The 23,007-nt window shown below is 56.7% G+C and overlaps 1 protein-coding gene across 1 annotated transcript; it reads right to left on the bottom strand.

The window, feature by feature from the left end:
* Positions 1–6,584: 6,584 nt before the first annotated feature.
* Positions 6,585–22,670, bottom strand: Fbxo31 (F-box protein 31). Its single transcript, XM_042702295.1, has 9 exons — positions 22,286–22,670; positions 16,809–16,880; positions 14,840–14,916; positions 14,392–14,559; positions 13,475–13,549; positions 11,769–11,878; positions 11,271–11,424; positions 9,893–10,236; positions 6,585–7,911 (listed from the first exon to the last, which is right to left on the bottom strand). Exons 1-9 carry the CDS (start codon positions 22,668–22,670, stop codon positions 7,689–7,691), a joined length of 1,608 nt encoding a protein of 535 aa, XP_042558229.1. The 3' UTR covers positions 6,585–7,688.
* Between the last annotated feature and the right edge of the window lie 337 nt (positions 22,671–23,007).

Below are 23,007 nucleotides of genomic sequence, written 5' to 3'. Positions count from 1 at the left end.
TGCTTCAAGCCTCCATTAATGTTGCTCAAGTTGTCTCAAACTCCCATTTGTATTTCTTGAGAAAAGTTCGATCTTCAGTCTTCAGAGATTTTCATGCTGACTAATTCCCTTGGCTAAAATCAGTAGTATTTGCCCAAACCATCTACAGCAACCCCTGTTCTATAGGGAGGTCCTCCATGCACTACGTTCCACACACAGGGTGGACAGGATGCCCTCAGGCCCTGCTCAGACTCCTTGGCTCTACAACCATAGAGCAGGGCCTGGCCTCCAGCCACGACTACATATGCATGCTCTCCTGGCCAGTACCCTTCAGCTGTGACCCCCTGTGTCTGTGAGAGTATGGCTTCTCTGATCTTTCCATCTTTCACTGAGTCCCCAAAATGTCACTGTAACCCAGCAAGGCATAGGAGACATGCTCATGGGCTCCCAGAGCCTCCAGCTCTTATCACCTGGATGTCTCCTTGTTGCTACCCACTGCCCCCACCTCCCAAGAATGGCCACGATTCAAAGGACCAAGGATACCAGGCTGGCTGAGGATTGTGGCAGCTGAACTCCACTACACTGTTCACGCAGTTGATATAATCCTATGGGCAAACTAGCACTATAAAGTCTAAAGTTCACTTGCTGCCTGACCCAAGGCAAATGAGAACATAGGCCCAACAGAGCAGCAGCCGAAGAGTAAATCCATCAGGACACAGGCTGGTGACCCAAAGAACCCTCCTCCCTGCCTCCAAAGGCTGGAGACAGCCAGGAAGAGAGATCTATCCTCTGGGAGAGTGCTGCCCTCAGTGCGGCCCCCTGCAGTGCTCAGAAACGTACCGCACCCAGAGCTGGGGACCTGGGACACAGGCCGCCAGACCTGCCCCACCATGCACTCCGTGGGCGTGGTTCTCTCACTGGGATCCCACGATACATAATTCAGAAAAGAGCCAAAAATCCCTTCTTGCATTTTCAAGCTGGCTTACTATTCCAGAGTCACCTGGCCTGATCTAACCAACAAACAGCAAATCCAGACGTCAGTTTTCCAAAGCTAAGAAAGTGATAGTCTCACCTTCTGGGTCTTTCACGCTGCGTCTTGTAACACTTGGAGCCAAATTCCCCTCCCCTCCCAGCACTGATGTGGCAGGTTGGTCATGTGTCAAGCACCCCCAAGGGCAGTGCCTTTTTTTTTTTTTTTTTTGTCGGTCATGGGGCTTGAACCCTGGGCCTGGGCGCTGTCCCTCAGCTCTTCAGCTCATGGTGAGCGCTCTACCACTTGAGCTACAGCACCACTTCCGGTTTTCTAGGGTTTATTGGAAATAGGAGTCTTACGGTCTTTCCTGCCCGGGCTGGCTTTGAACCGCGATTCTCAGATCTTAGCCTCCTGAGTAGCTAGGATTACAGGCGTGAGCCACCAGCACCCGGCCAGTGCTCCTTTTACCCAGACTTTGGTGCCCTGTATTAAGTGATCACTCTGGTTTAGACCCTTACCCCTTCTTCCTGGAGTCACTGGCATTTCTTCCTGCCAGCAGCAGCACGGTTCTCTCAGGGACCTTAGAATGCCTGTGCCTGGACTTCCTTCACGTCGTCCTGCCGTCTGCCAGAGGACACGTGGTCATCATCATCCTTACTGTCATCAGAGGGACGAAAGGGCACAGCCAGCACGAAGAGGGCTACTTCGCAATGCCCCTGTCACCACTGCGCCCCCGCCCCATTGCCCTGAGGACTAGACGCTAGAGTGTCCTGTGAAAACCCTGGGAGAAGAGGCTACCCAGCCACCCACCGTGTCCCCCGTGTCCACGGCACCCTGTGGGAGTTTGCCTTCCAATGGAACTGTGGAACCCTGAGGACAGAGCAGCACCATGGCGATGAGATGCTGTCCAGCCCTCCTTGAGTCGGAGGCCACAGGAGGGGCTGTGCCAGGGAGCCTTAAGGAAGGACGGGCCATCTCTTCATGGCTTCTTTGCCACCTGGGCACCCAGGTGGGAACAGCAGCAGCCCGAATTAACATCCACAGAGTCCCAAGAACTCGGGGCAGTAGAACTCCAGGGCTCAGCCAGACAGGTGGGATCTGAGGCAGTGTCCACCTCAGTGGGACCAACAGCACATGGCAGGATCCGAGTCGGGTCTTCAGCCCTTCCATCCCACCTGCTCCCCCGTGGCCAGTGTCTCACACAAGGGCTTCCAGGCGGAGAGCCCGGTTCCCAGTCCTCACGGCTCCTGCCACCCCCTGCCACCCTCCCCAGCCCTGAACTTGCTCAGCGTTTCGTGCAACAGGCACACGTGAGTGAATTTACACTCGCACATCCTGTCCGCATTCCTCAATTCCTGCCATATTCCTTAGTCAAGCATGGTGCCTTGCACTTTCCTTGTGCCTGCCATTGCCTGGCTGAGCTTCTTTCCTAATGTCCCAGGCTGCCCATCACCTCAGGTCATAACTTTTCATGGAGGCATGGCTGAGCCCTCCAAGGGCCACAAATAGGTGCTATCAGGAGCAGAAACAGTTTTAGAGGTGAAGGTAGGTGGTGGTGGTGAGGGGCGCCAGGTCCAAGTTTGCCTTCTGTAACCTCTGGAGTTTACCAGTAGGTACTGAGACTTGCCTGCTTGGGGCAGTGCCTAGACTTGGCCTATTGGAATATCTACTAGGTGAAAGATGTGGGGGACAGGGTCCACACTGATGATATAGTGACTGTGGAGTCCCCTGCCAGGCCTGTGCTTCTGGCCAGCTGCTCCAGGTCCTCCTCCTGTCTCCCATGACCCCACACAGCCTGTGGACAGCCACTGCCTCAGGTGGGCAGCCAGTGGCACCCGTGTGGGACCCCCACCCAAGGCAGCAAGAGAAAACAGTGCAGCCACTGGGAAGCTGGCAGGCTCTTCTGTCACATGCACTCTGCAGGGTGACATAGCAGGTCTGCCGTCCCTGGGGATGAAAACCTGTGTTCACACCAACATTTGTAGTGATTTTGTTCCCCAAATGCAAAACCAGAAGTAATTTTCTGCCCACTAACGGGAAAGGGACAGCCAGTATGTGTCCACACTTACCACCACCCAGCATGGGTAAACAGAATGCCAGAAGGATGGTTCCCCTGCAGGCAAATGGCCTTGGGTCACAGCACAGATCTTGCTCCTCTGAGGTGGAAGGATTGTAGACAGCACTTAAAACAGGATCTGGAAGCCAGCCGGGAATACATGGCAAGGCCATCTCAAAAATGTATGTTTTTCATGACGGTTTTTAAAGTAAGTGTCTTGAAAAGCTCCTTGGAGGGCTGGGAAAGTAGCTTAGTGGCCTAGCATGCACGAAGCCCTGGGTTCAATTCCTCAGCACCACATACACAGAAAAAGCCAGAAGTGGCACTGTAGCTCAAGTGGCAGAGTGCACAGAGGCTCAGGGACAGAGCCCCAGGCCTGAGTTCAAGCCCCAGGACCAGCAAAAGAAAAAAAATAAAAAGCTCCTCGGAGCTAGACACAGTGGCTTCAGGCTGTCCTCACTACTGGGAGGCAAAGATGGATTATGGCTCATGGCCAGCTGGGCATGGAAGTTCAAGACACTGTCTCACTCACTTGGAAGGCTGCAGTGGCAGACACTCGCCATCTCCAGAGATGGGAAGCATGAGGCGGCAGCAACCGCAAGAGCCTGCCTCAAAGCAACAAAAACCAGAGGAATGGCCGGAGTGTCCAGCAAGTTAAGGCTTGGCATGCCCAAGGTCCTCATAGCACACCCACCACATGTACATATGCACACATGCGCGCGTTTCTAAAAAGGGAAAAAGCGGCTGCTTGCTCTCACGTCTCCAGCTGGAGTCATGGCAGCAACCCTGAGTCCCCACCAGAGGCCGCACTGCAGACTCCACTGAGGAGGCACACAGGTTCTGAGCACCAGCTCCTGCCAACAGCCTCTCAGAGGGAAAACGGGGACCACCTTCCCATGGGACCTTCAAGAACAAGGAGCTACACAGTCCTCATGTGGAGAGGTGGAAAGACTGGCCTCAGAGACTGGTTGTGCCCCTCCCTCCACCTGTAGGCAGAAGAGCTCCAGCCCCCTGTGGGATGGGGCCACCCCTGCAGGGCAGCGCTCTCCTAGCTGGCTGCTCTCCCTGTACAAGATGCGCATGGACGGAAAGGAAGCCCAAGGAAACCCCAAGGCTGGACAAACCTGGAGAGCATATGCACACAGCTCAAGAGGCCACCACAGTGGATGACGTCTGGTTAAACATCCTCTGAAGCTGGGCGCTGGTGGCTCACACCCGTGATCCTAGTTACTCAGGAGACAGATCTGAGGATCACGGTTCAAAGCCAGCCAGGGCAGGAAAGTCTATGGGACTCTTATCTCCAATAAACTACTCAGAAAACCGGAAGTGGTGCTGTGGCTCAAGTGGTAGAGCACTAGCCTGGAGAGGAAAAAGCACTGAGGCTCAGCCTCAAGACATGCTGTGGCTTCCTATCTCTCAGCCCTTCACTGCTCCACCCTGCCCAGACTGAGAGCCTGCAACGTCCCCAAAGATACAACCACACTGCACACAAGGCTTCAGAAATATTTACTGAAAACTGAAAAGAAACGGCCCAGGTGACGGGGCCCAGGGAACAAGGCACCGGGGCACAGGGCTGTCTGCCGGGGCCCCAGCCCCTCGACACACCCAAGCACCCTCCAGATCCACCCTCTCTGACTCAAGACCATGTTTGCCTCTGCAAGTAGGCCTCGTGACATGTGGCTGAACAGAGGCTCCGCCCCTTGTGCGCCAGCTGGCCCTTCACCTCCCTGCCAGCCAGAGTCCACTGTCCATCGCCTAAGACAGCCATGCACAGTGCGGATTCCCAGAGTACCAACCAAACCAAAAGTACGAGGTTCTATCAGATTCTCCCAAAACGGAAGAGAGTCTGTTGGCCCAGAACCAAGGGCGCTCCTCACAGATAGGGCAGAAGGCAGGCAGTGGGAAGAGGGAGAGTCTGAAAGGACCCGGCCACACTGCTTCAGCTGCAGTGCTACAGAGAGGTGGGTAGCGTCTCCTGTGACTCAATCTTGAGGAAGAGGATGTCCTTCCTAAACCAGAACACGCGAGAGATCAGGGAGTCTGAAACCAATGGCTGCGGGAGGGGGGGGCCTGCTATCCAGGTCTCACAGCACACAGCTGTCAGTAAAGAAGAGGTGCAGCACAGAGTCCACCTGGCACTAGCGGGGTGGTAGCTGGCATGGCGTCTGGTACACAGACTGGGGTCATCCAAGACCCCAAGGGGACCGGGGAGAACAGCAGGCTGAGACATCCCCATGCAGGGGCCCAGAAGCCTGAGCTACACACACACAGCCAGCAGCAGCCACGAGCCTCACCACGCGTGCCAGATGCACCAAGAAAGGAGAAACTCCACGGGGGCCGCTGGAGGCCTCAGTGCAGAGGCCAGCACACCCCGGGGCCGCCAAGCCCTGCCACAGGTGAAGGACAGAGCTCTCAGTACCACTACACAAATGACAACTCCAATTTGTGCTTGAAACCCCAACTCTCTCTCTACACAGAAGAGAGTGTTCACAGGCAGAAGCCCCCAGTGCTCTGGACTCCATCCGCTGCACTCTACTTAACCAGCTGCAAAGGGCAGTGACATCATGAAACAGGGGAAGAAACCAATGCCCATCCTGGCGAGGTCTGCCTGCCAGGTGCCCGAGGCAGGCACTGTGGGCCTTGCTGGTACCCAACTGGAACTGCCATTGCTCCTGGAACTGCATTCCCAGAACCTGACAGGGACAGCCTCTGGGGTCCCCACCCGCAGTGGGGAAAACCCTGGCCTTGCATGGCACGCAGGTCATCTGAGACTGACCAAGGGCACCTAAGAGGGTGGGAGAAGCCAGCATCTAAGTAACTCACAGTCTCATGGCCAGGAAGGGGCTGGCAGATGATCGGGCCTGGCCTTCCTGACTGCTGACCCTCTTGCTGGGGAAAAAAAAAAGACCAGGTGCCAATGGCTCACACTTGTAATCCTAGCTACTCAGAAGGCTGAGACCTGAGGGTCGTAGTTCAAAGACAGCCTGGTCAGAAAAGTCCTTGAGACTCTTACCAATGAACTATTCAGAAAAAGTGTAAGTGGGCTGGGAAGGTGGCTCAGTAGTAGAGTGCTTGCCTCGCATGCATGAGGCCCTGGGCTCGATTCCTCAGCACCACATAAGCAGAAAAGGCCGGAAATAGCGCTGTGGCTCAAGTGATAGAGCAGGCCCAGAGAGGCCTCCCAGAGGACCTGTAGGCTAGACCTGGACAACTACCTCAAGAGCAAAGCCCACACCTGCCACTGCACAGATGCACGAGAGGGCAGGGTTCAAAAGCCAGCTGGGAGAAACTCCTTAAGAAATGTTAAGGACAGGTTGGTCTCTCTGCAAAGGTACAACTGCCACCTCCTTGGCACCAGGGCAGGTTCACCTAGAAATCCACACAGGGACTCAGCTAGCCAGAGGCTGCAGGAAGCACGAGAGTTCTCAAGGGTCACCAGGTACTAGTGACTCACACCTGTAGTCCTAGCTACTCAGGAAGCTGAGCTCTGAGGACTGCAGTTCAAGGCCAGCCCTGAGACTCTCTATCTCCAATTAACCACCAGACATTGGAAGTGGCACTGTGGCTCAAGTGGTAGAGTGTTAGCCTTGAACTGAAGAGCTGAGGTCCCAAGTTCAAGCCCTATGACCAACATTTAAAAGAAAAAAATTCGCAAGGGTCTACACATATGGTTTCTATCCTTCGGCAAAGACATGATGGGGTCTGACACGTGTTAACAGCGTTGGGCACACTAGTGCACCTCAGGATCTCCACACCCAAGGGTCCCCATGGACCGTGGCCATCCAGTGCTGTGCCACACGTGGGCATGTGGCAAGAAGTACCACGTGCAGTACAGCTGCCTACAACTCATCCACACGGAGCTTCACAGGCAGCCTGCACCACCCAGCCAGCATGTCTGCATGGAGAATGGCAGCTGCGTGCCCCACAGGACGAGACACACACCCAGAGGATGCACACGGGAGACAGGAGGGAAGGGTACATACAAAATGGTGCGCCACCAAAACTGGCTGCAGGGGACAAGGAGCATCAGATCCATGCCTTGGGCTGAAGCTGGAGCCTATCTGGGGCAGGCATACAGGCCACGTCCCTATCCTGTGTCACTGGTGAGAGAGGTCCCCGTACAGTACCTGTGCCCAAAACTCAGCAAGTGAGCAGAGAAGCAGCAATCTAATCCAGGGCCCTGCACACCAGTTACTCCAACTTCTGAGACCCTTCTCACACCCATGGCCTGTCCACACTGCCATACTTCTGACAGCTTCATCCTCCCGACCACCCTCACAGGCCCCAGCCTTGCCAGCAGGAGTGGGCAGAGCAGAAGTCCCCCCCACAGAGCAGCTCATCTGCCCAGGGGCAACTGAGTGGTCCATTCCACCTTCTCAGGCAGCGGGTCTGTTGTACTCCTGACACCGCAGTTCACAGGTGAACTCCATGCCCCACAGCCTCTCCTTTCCATCCTGTCTATCCTGACTCACTCTTCCTTCAGTGTTTGCTTATGGTGTTTTGTTATGTTTTGCTGTTGTTGACATGCTCAGCATTCTTCTTCACAGCTACTGTGAATGTACAGGAATATGTTACACACTATACATAAACCAGGACCCTGGTGAGCAGGTGTGCATCCGGGAAAAGGCTGCTTTCCAGTGCATGCTGGGCCTTGGCCACACAGCCCGGGCAGCATGGCGGTCAGGAGCTGAGGGACTGGATGTTCTTGAGCATCTCGTCAAAGGCCTGCGGGGACGGCGCATCTGCATTCCGGAAGGTGGCCTGGACACGGCTGTACAAGCTGAAGGACTTCAGTTCCAGCCAGAGGAAGCCAAAGCGGTTCTCATCGAAAAGGACGAAGACACCAGGTGTGCGCTCGGGGCTGGTAAAGCCATGGCCAGCGATGAGGCCTGTGCCATAGAAACTAGAGAGTGGAGCATGAGAAGGAAGGCTCTATTGAGAAAGCAGGCACCACTGGGCATCCAAAGCGCCCTTCTCACCCCAGCCACGGCAGGGCCGGAAGTCCTTCCCACCACCCCAGCCACGGCAGGGCCTGGAAGTCCTTCCCACCACCCCAGCCACGGCAGGGCCTGGAAGTCCTTCCCACCACCCCAGCCACCGCAGGGCCTGGAAGTCCTTCCCACCACCCCAGCCACGGCAGGGCCTGGAAGCCCTTCCCACCACCCCAGCCACAGCAGGGCCGGAAGCCCTGACCGAACCCCACTGAGGACAAGCAAGGCAGACACCGTGGGTGCAGAGGGCCGGGATGCAGGCCTGACTGATTACTCCATCGCCCACCCTCACAGCAGCCCTGCCTGGCAACAGCCTCACAGAGCAAGCCCCGGGAAGCCTACGTCACTGTAGGTACATCAGTTGGTTGTAGCAGAGACCACCTGAGACTGACACTGACTAAAACCTGCAAAGCTTCATGTAGGCCTTTGCAGCCCACATCTGACTCAACCACAGCTCTGTCCACTGTACAGGGTCTGAGCGCCCCCAGCAGGTAAGGAGAAGTTAGAACTGGCACGGACTCCTCAGGGCACGGGGAGGGGGACGCTGCTACACCCCAGACACACTGCGGATCCTCCAAGCAGCAAAGGAAACAGCCGAGGGGCAGGCTGGGCTGCAGAGGCAGCTTACGGGAAGTCTCCACAGCCACTGTGCCAGCCATCGGGGCCTCTGGTTATGGCAAGAACGCAGATACAGAGAAAGGAAGGGCACAGCCACCCTTGTTGGCCAAAGAAGCGTTCAACACAGGATGGAATGGAGAACTGAACTGTGAAGCTCTGCTGGCATGGTCAGGCATGGGCTGGCCACAGCAGAGCTGTGGAGATCTATGCTGGCATGGGACACTGGGGATTGGAACATTTTTATAGGGTAACAAAAGCTACTTTCTTTCACAACCACTCAAAACTACAACTACTGAAATTATACCGGGCCCCTATTTGAAAACCCAGTCACGTTTCTCTGCACATGAAGATACTACAAATTTTCCACCACCTGGAGGGGGCCCTCATTTCCCCGTGATGTCCTACTGTGAACCAACACTACGGACAGGGCAGCAGCCACCTATAGGCTAAAGGGAAGTAACCCTTCAGGATGAAGGCAGGGGCAAAGGAACGGATGCCTCACCTTACACTGACCCTACGGCAGCCATCCAGCAGGACTTTGTCCTGGTGGACTATTCTAGATCTGCCCTGTCCAGTACAGCAGCTCCCAGCCACTGATGGCCACTCGGCAATTGAAATGTGGTCCAGGAGACCAGGAGACTGCACTCACTCGTTTTGCTCAATTTTAGCAAATTGAAGAGGCATGGGCAAAGGCCTTGTTCATCTATGCAGAGGGCCTAACGGGGGAAGGGCATAGGACCAGGAACACAGCCTGAAGGCAGAGACCAAGGCACAGGTGTAAATGCGAAAGCCGGGAAAGGTACAGGCCGAATGGCAGCCCATAAACAGCAGGAAGAGGAGGTGGCGTGCATGGCAGTAACCCCCCAGGGGCCGGTCACAAGCCAAGGGCCCCATGTGCACTGCACTCACCAGGCAGCTGGGGGTGAGGCCCATGCCCACTGTGAGCTGCCCACCCCCGCCAGGACACCCAGGAGAATTCTCGCCACAAGGGGCAGGTGACACCTTTGCCCTTCACTGTCACTTACCAAAGCTTCGGGACACTGACCTGGGCTCTCTTACTCGGCCTTAGGTCTAAGTAAGGCCCCCAGAAACCACAGGTGGAGTTGTGGTGTTTGTGCCAGTCACCCTCAGTCACCAGAGGGGTGACAGGACAAGACTGTCCTCCCTGGCAGCTGTGAAGCGGGGGACGGGGCGGAGGCTGAGCGCGGGGCACTCAGGCCACACTGTCAGAGCTCAGGTGCACAGCGGGTGGAGCCAGGGCCTCGTGGTCCTTACCACATCCTGCAGGTGCGTGGGTATTTCTCGTTCCTCGAGCTCACGCCCACAGGCAGCACAAAAGGCTGCCCCTGCCCGGCCGGGGCTGAGGCTGCTTCATCCCCGGGCTCCTTACTGTCCTGGGCAGCTGCCCCGTCGGGTCCCCTGGCGGCCAGCTGTTCCCGAGGTGGGGCGGGGCCGTCACCAGCCTCCTGCTGCTGCTCACGCCGCACCTGCTCGTGGACCTCCAGCACAATGCGTGAGAGCTCATTGAAGTTGCACAGGTTCTCCACGTCGGGCAGCTGGATGCGGTGCCTCAGGTCAATCTCCACCGTCTGCTGCCCAGCAGGGATGTTGGGGTCACCCTGTGGAGCCAGTAGACAGCAGCAGTGGGTCTCAGAGCCAAAGAAACTGCACAGCTCTGGCCTGGATCCTCCCCGGCTGCTAGAACACACTGCGGGGCTCCCCTGACTTAGCAGCAGTCCTTAAGAAGACCTAGATGCCCTTGACAAACCAGTGCCCGGTGGCAGCCCCATGGGAAGGGATTTCAGAAGAGGAGGCAGCAGTGCCAAGCCTGCCAGTACTCTGCGCCCCTGTGCCCACCCTTGAGTGGGAACCAAGAAGAGGGCGGCAGGCCCAAGGAACTCCCGACCTGTCTACCTGAGCACATAGCTGGCACTGTCTCCAGGAGGCCCTGGGCCAAGGCTCGGAAGCTCGGGAGGAACACACACCAGCGAGGAAGGGCCCAACAGCCAACACAGGCCACACACGGGACCTGGACCAGACCATCAGACCTCCTGACCATGCAGGAGCACCATGCTAACCTCGGGGAAGAACTACCCTCACCATGCCTGACGAGGCCTGCCCTTCCACAGGAGCTTCCAAAAGCACAGGAAGCTCGGATGGGATGCCGCACTTCCTCAGGGCAGGACAGCCCTGTCAGCCTAACACCAAGCCGGCAGATTGGGGGTGGGGGGAAGGGAAGCTTTACTGTGAGACACGCGTGCGCCCAGCCTGGGACAGCAACAGCATCTATGACGTCACACAGGTCCCAGTGAGGCTGCGGCTCGGGCCCCTCTCCCAGGCCCCGGCTAAATCAAAACCTACAGATCCCGGTCCCGGGACCTCTCAGCAGGCCCACGCGGAATTCCCGGGACATCTGAGCTTCAGCACTGCCTGCAGACAATCCAGGCTGAAGGCTAACCCTGGGGACCCTGTGAAAAACACAGCATCTCCTTCCAGGATGGGAGGGTCCAGACCCAGCACCCCAATCCCTACTGGCGAGGGGCCAGGACCCCAAGTCCTGAGCCCACTGCGGCAGCCAGGGGGCAGTGGCCCGAGTGTAGATGGAGCCACGCACGCCGGTCCCACCGGGAGGCCTCAGCATGACACAACTCACGGTGATCTTGGTGCCCCTGGCGTATTGGCCGTGGAAGCTGAGCATCACAATCTCCAGGCCGTGGCTGCCGTAGGTGCCCTTGAAAAGGCCCGGCTTGATGAGGTCATCGGGGTGGCTGGGCGGGAGGTAGATCCGACGGTAGGTGAGGCAGTTGCTGCGGGGGAGACAGGCAGAAGAAGGGGTTCGGCTCCACCCGGGCAGGCCTCTTCCAGGCCCAGGCCTGAGGGCAGCATACCCCGCTCTGTGTCTCACCGCAGCCTGAAGGCATAAAATCCTGGTCTCATCACACATCCCACAAAGCCTAGAGGGATGGCTCCCGAACAGTACCTCTTCCCAGGGGCAAAGTGAAGTGCTCTTCCCACTCGGTTACCCCTGGGAAAGGAGCTCGGGTCATAGCAGCTAGTTCATAGCAGCTACAGAGAGGAGGACTAGAGTCAAGAAAGGGCTGTGTTCACAGCCCCACAGGGAGGCGGGGCCACAGCGACAGGCCTTGCTTACTCGTACTGACTGGTGTAGATGAACTTCATCAGGATTAGCTCCTGCATGTGCTCATGGAATATGTCCTCCAACGTGCGGCCCCATTCCTCCTTCAGCCATGTCCGGAATTCCTTCCAAGAGAACACAGCATGAAAACCACAGCACTGTGACACGAGACCGTGTGGCCAGGCGGGCATGGTGTGCATGGGCTTCCTGATGGGCGGGTGAAGACCCTCCACGTCCACGGCGGGCCAGTGACAAGCACCAGGACTGGGCCATGGTCCAGACCCCCAGGCGGCAGCAAGGCTGGGCCGTGGCCTCTGGCAGCGCTCCTAGGTACAGACCATTTCCCACTGCACCACACAAGCCCAGCTCTCAGGATCCTGGGCGAAGGCTGGATTTAGGGGAGCACATTCCTAACTGGCCACACAGGTCAGCTGAGGCCACCATAGCTGTGGCTGCTGCCTCGGGGCCCTGAGCCACAGCCACCACAGCATGAGTGCGCACGCGCACGGAGAGCAGCTGACAAATGCCGCACCGCCAAGGCACCCAACTCGCAAACCCCTCAGGGTATCTCGTGGTTAGTCTGCTTCCACGCAATGAGCATTCCTTATCCAAATTTTGGACACGGATCTGTGGCTCAAGTGAAGAAGACCAGTGTTGAGTGAAAAAGCTTAGGGACAGTGCCCAAGCTCTGAATCCAAGCCTCAGCTGAGAGGGATGGGAGGTGTGCAAATGTCAGAGATCTTAGTGCTATGTGGTTCCAAAGACTAACCAGCACTCCATAAATCAGGTGTTGGGGAATTTCAGACTTTGCCAGTAGGCCATGCAGACACCCAGGTACAAAGAACAAAGAAAGGTCTATTGCCAGCAAAGGGACTGGCAAGACCCTTCTCACAAGAGAGGAGTGAGAAGTGCCAGCTATTGCCTCAGGTGGCCTTTTATAAGGTCTTAGCTATCCCAAAGGGGTGATCTCTCGGGGAAAGGGGTGGGGCTAATCACTTGCTGCCTTTACTACATGGGCTGAGTGTTGCCTAGAAGCTATGAGGGAGGAGGCCTCTGGGCTAGCCACAGGCAAAAGCAATTGGAGAAAGCAGGGCTGGGAATGTGGCTCAGTGGTAAAGTGCTTGCCTAGCATGCATGAAACCCTGGGTTCCATTCCTAAGTACCACATACGCAAAAGCCAGAAGTGTCACTGTGGCTCAAGTGGTCGAGCGCTAGCCTTGAGCACAAAGAAGCTCAGGAACAGTGCCCAGGCCCTAACTTCAAGCCCTAGGGCGGGCAAAAAAAAAGAAAAGTTACAAATTATCAACTAATGTGTCATGACTGGAATGGCAGAAACAGGAATGAAACCGACACAGCTGAGCTACAAATCAACTCAAGTCCATATACCACAGCAAAACAAAAGTGCGTCCTCCTACAAGCCTGGAACAGACCCCCACATGTTCTGTATCCCACCCCGCACAACACGAAGTGGCCAAAGTCAAGTCGGGGTCTCTTGGAGTCTTCCTCTCAGTTCAAACCCTCCCTCCCCCCAGATCAGAACCCACCAGACAAAGCTGTATTCATGGTCACAAGTCAGATCAGTTATGCACCAACACAGGAGGGCACACCAGGTAGGGAGCCTTGCTGCTAGTCACAGGAGGGCGGTCTCCCACTGCACAGCCTCCTGGGTATGTGTAAGGACCAGGTTGCACTCTGAGAACCTCCTTCTCTGTGGAGCTCACCTCCTGCCTCCCTCCGGACATCCTGTGGTGGTCGGTCTGGTTGCACTTGGTGGAGAACTCGTCCTTCTTCACAATCTTCAGTGACAGAAGGAAAAGACGCAGAGGAATGCAGGTCAGCCTCAGCTGCAGCCACAGCTGAGCTGTGTGACAAGACCAGAGCCTCCATCTGAGATCACACGTGCACATAAAAGCTCACGCACGCACGCGCGCGCGCATGCGCGCGCACACACACGCACACACACACACACACACGAGGCCCAATGTACAAGATGAGGCCAAAATAGATCATGAAAGGAGAGCACAAGAAGGCACCAGGCCTGTGTTCTTCTGGGGGCGGGGACGCCCTGCCAGGGCTGCGGAGCGCTGACTGCACACTAGACCCACAAGGCCATCGACTGAAAGTTTTACTCTAAGCTCGTGATCCTTGTTGTTTTGTTTTTTGCTGGTCTTGGGGCTTGGACTCTGGGCCTGAGTGCTGTCCTGAGCTGCTTTTGCTCAAGGCTGGCACTCTACCACTTGAGCCCTGGTGCCACTTCCCACTTTTCCTGTGATTTAATTGGAGATGAGTCTCAAGGGCTTTCTGCTTGGGCTGGCTCTGAACCATGATCTTCAGACCTCATGCTCCTGAGTAGCTAGGATGACAGGTGTGAGCCACTGGCACCAGGCTAAGCTCATGATCTTGAGAACAGAAGGCAAAGGAGCTGAGTGTGCAGTGACAGAACCAAAGGCTCCGATTAATGCAAAACCCGGAGCTGGTTCTAGACAGAGGCATCCCGCCCCTCGGCAGCTGCGCAGAGAGCGCACTGCAGAGCAGGGATACCTCCCCACTCCACGTGCAGCTGAGAACGCCCCGCCCACCCAGGAAGGCACTGGGACTGAGAGGGCCACATGCATATGGGGGCCCAGCCCTCACCCACCTGGACATGGCCATTGTGTGGCCCTTTGTGGCCATACATACACTCCACGGTGGCCGACCTCCTCTCCATCAAGTGGATTCTAAACAGAGGCTTGGATCTCATGGGGTCGTCAACGTGAGGGTCATGGGGCGGCAGATACATCCAGCCAATGATGAACAGGCCATCCACCTGCAGAGACAAGAGGGCACAGGCTCACCCTCACTTTTCCATCAGGTCTGGACCCCCAAACTAGTGTTCCACAGATGCTGAATGCAGCCTGTCCACAGCCAGCGACATCTTATCATCAGACAAGACAAGGGCATGGGGAGAAGGTGAGTGAGCTGCTCAAAAGGAATCTTTGCCCATCTGAGTAGAGCCTGGCCCCGAAGCGACCTGGTGAGGCGCCCACTGGTCTCAGCAGGCCCGTGCTTCCTGGGTGCTCTGGCCACCCCGTGTGAAGCTGACTCACCACCACATTCAGCAGGCCTCCATACGGCCCAATGTCCGGCTGCCACAGCCCCAGGATGTGTCTGTACCGGTGAAGCACTGCAGGAAGGGAAGGAGCAAGCGTCACTTAGACACAAGGCGTGGGGAAGGAAGCCATCCTCCCTCCAGTCCCCTCCTGCAGGGAGGCCTGGTCAGGGTCAGCCCCGAAGCCCTAGCTGTTAACTGACAGAGTGGGCTGGTTCACACAGGCCCCGGCTGCCAAGATGATATCCACAGTCTCCAGGGGCCGTGAACGGTTTCTGAGGGGACACTCAGGGGACAGGTGGCAGCTAGAGTTCACCAATCTGGTCTAGGTCAGAGGAACATGTTCGCCTGTGTGCCAACTAAAGGAAATGACCACCACCCAACCAGCCCGAATATCACCCAGGACTCTGAGCAGCAGGACACACAGGGCCTGACCGGGGCGGGCAGCGTGCACACTTCCTTTCTCCATCAACCCAAGTCTGCTGCTGAAGCAGTCATAAAACCAGCCTTGTCTTATGGTCAGGAAATAATAGCTGGTGCTTAGTAAACAAGGCAAGGACTGGAAACAAGTACTGTGCCCCACACATGCGGAGATGTGTGGGTGGGAAATACAGACATCTGAAACTTCCACTGTGTGTGAGCCTGTACCAGGGCTTCAACTGGGGCCTAGTACTTACTCAGCTTGGTGGTGGTAGGGCTTGAACTCAGAGCCTCAGCGCTGTCCCTGAGCTCTTTTGATCAAGACTAGCGCTCTACCACTTTCAGCCACAGCACCACTTCCAGTTTTTGAGTTAATTGGAGATACAAGTCTCACATAGACTTTTCTGCCTGGGCTGGCTTCAAACTATGGTCCTCAGATCTCAGCATCATGGGTAGCTGGGATTACAGGCATAAGCACCTGGCTCTACTCAGCTTTTTTACCCACAGCTGGCATTCTACCACTTGAGCCACAACTCCAATCCAGCTTTTTTGCTAGTTAATTGCAAATAGAATCTTGTAGGCTTTTCTGCCCAGACTAGCTTTGAACAAGAAACCCAGCTTCCTAAGTAGCTAGGATACAGGTATAAGCCACAAGTGCCAAGCTGCAACTTACTTTCAACTACATTAAAACAAGTCAAAAAAGCCGGGCACCGGTGGCTCACACCTGTAATCCTAGCTACTCAGGAGTCTGAGGATGGCAGTACAAAGCCAGCCCGGGCTGGGAAGTCCATGACATGAGACTTGTATCTTCAATTAACCATTCAAAAATTGAGATCAACTTGAGGTGCAGGCCAGAATGGAGGGGCTGAGCCTGGTCAGGGTATGTTGTGTGCGTATACGGACCCGTCAAGATGAATTTCCTCTATAACTAGTTGATGTTAATCAAAGGTCCCTAAGGAGGAAGGCACAGTGCAGATGGACGGGAAAGTCATTTCTCATGTCCACAGAACAGCAGGAAGGCTACGCTGACAACTGTCTACCTCACACAAGTGTGTATAGTAGCGAGGATGCTGACTGTTCCCAGAACAAAAAAATAAATGGCTACGGTTACAGACACACCTTGGTCTGACCACTATACATGGCCGCTGCACCGGAATGGCACGTGGTGCCCATACAACTATGTGCAGGTACAGGTGTCCACTAACGTCAGGCCTACAATGGGTGAGGGCAGCCCCTGCCCCCCATGGGTGAGGCCTTGGGTTCCATCCCCAAGTTCAAAAGATAAAAATGGGTAAAATATAAGTCACTGGTTAACTAACATGTGGTCCTGTGCCATCTCAGATGCCTTTCACCACCGTGGACTGGCTGGTGCACTCAGGAGAAGACAGCGCCCCCAGTTTCAGTGCTGCATTCCCTGTGCTGCGCATGACTGGACACAGTGTCTGAGGACAAGCCACCACCCCGCCCTGTTCCGTCCTGCACCGCTGGTGCTGGCTGTCTGCTTTGCTACAAAGCGGAAGATGGATGAGCAGGAAGACGGAACTCACGCTGTGCATAGACATCGCGGAAGGACACGCCTGCGCTCTCCAGCCTCCGCGGGTTCTCACACACACCATACTCTGCAACAAGAAACAGGTGCTAGGGGTTAACATCAAGATCTCACAGGGCAGTGCAGACAAATGGACAGGCAGGAGAGAGGAGGAAGGCGTGGAGGTCATCTTCCGCGCAGTGACTTCTGGGCGGGCCACCGCCACGGCCCCACAAGCATTACAGTCTAGCACAGCAGAGGCCCTCCGTGAGCGGCCATGCTCACCATCTGCTCTGATGAGGATGGCCACCTGACCTACAATGGAACAAGGCAACCCCAGAGTGCGGACAAGTGTGGCAGAGCATCCGCCACTGCGCCTACTCCCCCGAGAACCAGACTGACACTGGTGCTGGGCTAGGCCCACGGCAGCCACAGCTACCCTTCTGAAACAGAGCCTGCGCTGGCCCACCCCAGCTCCGCGAACGCCTCCTGCAGCCACGTGGCGACAGCAGCGCCGTCCTCAGGGATGGCTGGAGCCGATATCCCGAGAAGTCAGGCAGAAGCCGCGGAGACGGAGCTCAGCTCCATCTCTGTGAGGAAGAGACTTCCCACCGCGTGGCCCTGACTGCGTGTGCGCACTCTGCCGTTCTGTCCTCTGGGAAGCCAGAGCCCGGGAACACCAGGGCTGATGGGAGACAGAGTAAGGAAGCCCCCAGCTCAGGGAAGCAGGCTGCAGGAAGCGAAAACCCCTGCTTTTTTTTTTTTTTTTTTGTCGGGCTTGAACTCTGGGCCTCAGCTCTTCAGCTCAAGGCGCGCACTCTACCATGTGAGCCACAACGCCACTTCCGGTTTTCTGGTGGTTTATTGGAGATAAGAGTCTCACGGACTTTCCTGCCTGGGCCAGCTTTGAACTGGGATCCTCAGATCTCAGACTCCTGAATAGCCAGGATCACAAGCGTGAGCCACCAGCACCCAGCTAATAAACGCCTGTTCTTTGGGCCTGTGCCCGCCGCCAGGCCCCTCAGTGAGACTCAAACCAGGAAGTGGGAGGCAGCAGCACGGAGACAGGCTGGGGTCAGCTGGGCACATGCCCAATGCTGGAGGCCCAGAGCAGGAGCAGAGCCTGCTCAGCTACGGGACTGCTCCCACTCCTCAATGTCTACTGCTTGAAGGAAGTTCTTCCTGACCACGCACAAAGACGGCACAGGCTTGTCTGGCTGCCAGGGGGAGGCGGGCCTGCAGGAGCACCGGGGCCTGGCATGGAGCCCTGGGAGGCTCATGACTCCCAGCCTCACTCGCTAAGTGGGCATGCACACAGAACAGGAGCAGCCAGGGCCAGGTGGACAGCAGCCACACCTGGTGCCACACCTGCTGCCCGCCCTGCCCCCATGCCCAGCACAGCCTGGCGGATTTAGTTTCCAAACCGCTTCTGGAAGCACTTGGTGAATATAAGCATACGAAGGCCAATCCAGATCTGTCTCTAAGAGAAAGGAAAAGAGGGATGTGGCTCATGGAGAGCACCCACACCTTGGCAGAGTGCCAGACGCCAGCATTCACACATGCTCCCAAGCAAAGACACCACCCCAGCCTCAGCTGCCCCCAGACACCCTTGGGAACGGCCTGAGGGGTCAGGACACGGACCGGCCAGGCCACTCCTGACGAATCTCCAGCACCACTGTGGCGAGGGGCGCAGGGTATTACTCATTTGCTAGCTCTCTTCCATTTAAAGGCACCCTGCACAGCACCATCTTCCTCACCTCCCTGCCTGGTGAAGTCAAGACTACAGCAGTGGTCCGGGCCAGCAGGCCTGTGCACGGGCCCCTCCCCAGCGCCAAAACAGACAGAGACAGGGCTGGTGGGGGAGGAGGGGAGGGGGCTCTTTAAGGAGGCCAGGCCTCCCTCCAGGATGCGGGCGGCTCCTGGCTTCCTGACAGACTGTCCCTCCCACCAGAACAGGTAGGCGCTTCCAGTGTCAACAGAAGCCAAAATGTAAAACCTTTTCCAAGACGACCCTCCAGGTTCAGCCATGGCTAAAAGCTACATTTCTGTTTCTCATCAGCAAACCAAAGCACAGAAATCACACTTTCCATTTTTTCAGGAAAAAAAAATAATTAGCACTGGCCAACAACTTCCAGTTTTCAAAAAAGTCAAACATTACAGGAAATTTTTATTTCAGGTTTTGATGAAATTTAAGCCTACTTGAGACTTCCATTGTATAGAGATCCGTCTAGGTGTCACCGAAGTATCCGTCATCAAAAGAAGACCCTGCCAGGCTGATGGGCAGAAAGGCCTTCGACCAGCCTTGGTTTAGAATGAGGGCTTGAATTTCCTCAATTCTTTGGCCTGTGCGGACTTCACAGAGCACCTCATAAGTGGACAGTATCCAAACTGGCTACAGCCACTGGGGTGAAGCACTGACCAGCCAGGGCAGAGGGCCGGCGCTAGGCGCCCTGGGAAATGGTGATATATGCACAGTTGCCCCCAGCCACCCCTCCCCGAGTGGCAGGAGAGGCCAGGCAGTGATGCAGGACACAGCATGGACACAGCACGCACAGGCGTGGGACACGCTCAGCTCATCCTCTCTTCAGGGCCACACCCGCGGCCCGAGGTTCTGCTGGCCCAGCTTCCAGACAGACCTGGCTTTCACAGGCTCAGGAAGGACCAATTTTAGCCCAGACCACTCCAGATGCCAGTACTGGGGCCAGCAAGGCTGAGGTGGCCCAGAAATAGTGACCACACTGCCAGTAACCGGACCAGGGTGACGCAGAGCTGCTCACTGCAGCAGAAACAGACAAGCAAGCGTGTCTTCCTGCCAGGGCTGGGTTCCAGCCCCACACCTCCTGTCCTCCTATGAAAGACTCAGAAAGGGATACTTCCCCCAGTTCTCACCAAACCCTCACTCATCCTTCCTAGACCCGGCTGCGTACATTAAGCCAGGAAACCTACAGGGTGGGAGCAGCCCAGCCTCCCACCACAGGTGGGGCAGCGCAGGTCTTCATCTAAGCCTCTGGACTTGCGCCTTGTCAGCATCCGTAACACTCAGTGTACTCAGTGTGCTCAGCCTATATGGAGCCGTAACAGCTGCCAGAACAGCCCGGCAGGACAGCACACCATGCAAGCCTGGCCCTCCCCAGGCTGAGGGCAACCTGAACTGGAGTCAGACCCTGTTTAAAAAAACAAAAAATAGGCGCTGGGAAGGTGGCTCAGGAGTAGAGTTTGCCTTGCATGCATGACTCCCTGGGTACGATTCCTCAGTACCACATAAGCAAAAAGAAAAAAGCTGGAAGTGGTGCTGTGACTCAAGTGGTAGAGCGCTAGCCTTGAGCTGAAGAGCTGAGGGACAGCGCCCAGGCCCAGAATTCAGGCTCCATGATTGGGCCAAAAAAAAAACAAAACAAAAAAAAAATAGCCAGGCGCCGGTGGCTCACGCCTATCATCCTAGCTATTCAGGAGGCTAAGATCTGAGGATCACTGTTCAAAGCCAGCCCAGGCAGGAAGAAAACTGGAAGTGGCGCTACAGCTCAAGTTGATAGAGCGGTTGCCTTGAGCTGAGGGTCAGAGCTCAGGCCCAGAGTTCAAGCCCCATGACTGACAAAAAGAAAAAGAAAAAAGTTTGCAGAATAAGGCCCCTCACAGGCCATTTCCTAACTTTTGCTAGAAGTCACATCGGCACAATCCAAAAACCCAGACCTTTAGAGTTGCACATTCCTCGAGTTACTACAAGTGAAGTTAAAAACTGACTGGGGCTGGGAATACATGACGCCCTGGGTTCAACTCCTCAGTGCCACACAAACAAAAAAGCTACAAGTGGCACTGTGGCTCAAACGGGAGTGATAGCCTTGAGCAAAAAGAAGCTCAGGGAGAGTGTTCAGGTCCTGAGTTCAAGCCCCAGGACAACAAAAAAAAGTGACCATCGATATCCGACAAATCTATTCAGATTATATAATAAAATCTATAAGTGAAGGAAAGAAATTTATGTATTACCCAATGTGGAAGAAATAGTTGTGTTGTCAAAGCTCATAGAATTCACAAACATTATAGACCATGATGACCACAATTTGCCTCTTGAAGGTTAAAAGGTTTGTGACTTTAAGTACCATTATCCTACAATACTGTTGAAATTTATGTAATCACTTAATCTCAATAAAAAAATTATCTTTAAAAAAACCCTTCAAGTCAATGAAAAATAAAAGGAAAAAAATCAAAGGCTAAGAAGAAAAATCCAACTCCCAGTAAAGCTCATGGGGCAGGGAGCTGAGTTCACAGTGCCCTTTGCCACACCCAGCCCCCTGGCCCTCATTGGGGCCACCAATCTCCCTGCTGCTAGAGCTGTGAATCAGTTAAGCTTCCTCTGCACAGTCCACCGATTTTCAGGTAAGAAAAAAGATCACTCGGGGAACCTCCTGAGCCTTCTGCAGGCTGGAGATGCAGACTGCAGGAGTGGACCCAGGGAACGCTCAACTGTGCCTGGACTTTGAACTGCAAAAACAAACCATATGAGCAAGGCTCAATAAAGAGTTTAAAGCAAAAATGGATTACCTAAGAAGAGAGAAGACGAAGAGCAAACCGGAAGTTACAAAAGGTACTGTGAGAAGGGCCAAGCAACATCAGGACCACGCAGCCACCACTGATGTGGGCTCCCCGTGGCTCTCAAAGCCACCCCATGGGAATGGATCTCAGCCAGCACAGGAGAAGGTGAAGCAACCTGCCCTGGACCACACAGCAGGTAAACAGAGCCCGAATTCTACAGGGCTCACGGCAAACCGAGCCTCAACCCCTACATTGTACTTTGAGCAAAGCCCAGACTGCCGCCCCGCAGCTGCAAAGGGAAGAGCTTCTTCTGGGCAGCCTGGCCGGGGCAGACCAGCAAAGCAACATCAGCGAGCCCGCCTTGCCACCCCACAACCCTGCCCTCCCATAGTCTGCAAAATGCACAAGTAAAGGGCCTGGCTGTGCTGTGAGTGCAGGCTGTAGCTTGCCAGGCCGCCTGCACACATGGTCTCCGAGGGAACGCACAGGACACCACCACGAGGGGACACCACCACGAGAGGACACCAAATTCATACGTGGCTGCCTGTGTGCACAGAATCGGACTGCAGAGGTCTCTGGCGATTTCTGCTTTCTTTGGCTCTTCGGCACTGTGTGTGTGTTGTGTACTGATCCACTTACCAAAAGACCAGCGCGCACCACTCCGGACCGGTGGGCCCCTCCCAGGCCCGAGCGCACCCGACCCTGCCCTCCCAGGCCCGGGGCCCCACCCCGGCCCAGCTCCCACCCTCTGGCCAGGCCACTCCACCCCTCCGCAGCCCTCCCAGGCCCAGGGCCCCAGGTCTGCCCTGCCCTCCGGCCTCGCCTCGCCGTGCCCTCCCAGGCTCTGGCCCCACCCCTGCCCTAACCCCCAGGGCAGAGCCACGGCTCCCCGGGGGGTAGACCCGGGCCCCACGCCCGCCCCTCCCGGCCGCCCGCCCGCTCGCCGCCGGCGCGCTGCGCGCTCACCCTCCCGGCAGCGCCGCCTCCAGATGGTGTCGGTGTGCAGGATGCGGCGGAACTTGGTGCAGACCTGGGCCAGGCTGGGCAGGTCGGTGCCGGGCAGCGAGCCGAAGATCTCCACCAGCAGCTCCGGGGGCAGCTCTAGCAGCGAGCAGCGCGCGGGCGGCGCGGCGGGGCCGAGCCCCGGCCCGGCCGGCGCCGCGCCCGCCCCGACGCGCTCCGCCCCGGGGTCCGTGTCCGCGCCGGGGCCGCCCGCCTCGATGCGCTCCTCCTCGGGGTCCGTGTCCGCCTCGCTGTCGGCGGCCGCCGTCTCCGCGGGGCCCCGGCGCTGCTGCCGCCGCCGACACCCGCGCGCAGGGCCCACGCCGCAGAGCCGAGCGCACACCGCCATGCCCGCCTGCACGGACGGCGGGCGGACGGGCGCGCGCACGCACGCACACGCACGCCGCTCTGCGCACGCGCACAGGCGCCACCCACCAGGAGGCTGCAGCCGCGTCCTCCCGGCACGCGTCGCGTCGCGCGGCCACGCGCCCGGAACGCCCCCGCGGATTGGCTGGGGCGGAACCCCGTCCTCGGGAGCCACGCCCCACTGCGCTGGGCTGACCTTTTCCCCACGGCCCGCGCCCCCGTGCCCCACGCGCGCCCCACAGACTAGCGCGCCGGTCCTGCGACACACTCGGTGGCGTCGCACCCGAACCCCCGGGGAAAAGGAGGTTAGCGTTGGCTGG

The sequence above is a fragment of the Dipodomys spectabilis genome, unplaced genomic scaffold, assembly GCF_019054845.1.
Source record: "Dipodomys spectabilis isolate Male_0828 unplaced genomic scaffold, ASM1905484v1 ptg000318l, whole genome shotgun sequence".
In the NCBI taxonomy this organism is placed as follows: Eukaryota; Metazoa; Chordata; class Mammalia; order Rodentia; family Heteromyidae; genus Dipodomys; species Dipodomys spectabilis.
This window is presented reverse-complemented; position numbering and strand designations above follow the sequence as displayed.

Bases quoted from the DNA above. Each gene is read 5' to 3' on its own strand.
- Fbxo31 (XM_042702295.1), bottom strand. From the start codon at position 22,670: ATGGCGGTGTGCGCTCGGCTCTGCGGCGTGGGCCCTGCGCGCGGGTGT. The intron at 14,917-16,808 runs GTGAGTTCCGTC...CCCTTCCTGCAG, and splicing joins CCGCGATGTCTATGCACAGC to TGCTTCACCGGTACAGACAC. The intron at 7,912-9,892 runs GTAAGGACCACG...TCCACTCTCTAG, and splicing joins CCACGCACCTGCAGGATGTG to TTTCTATGGCACAGGCCTCA.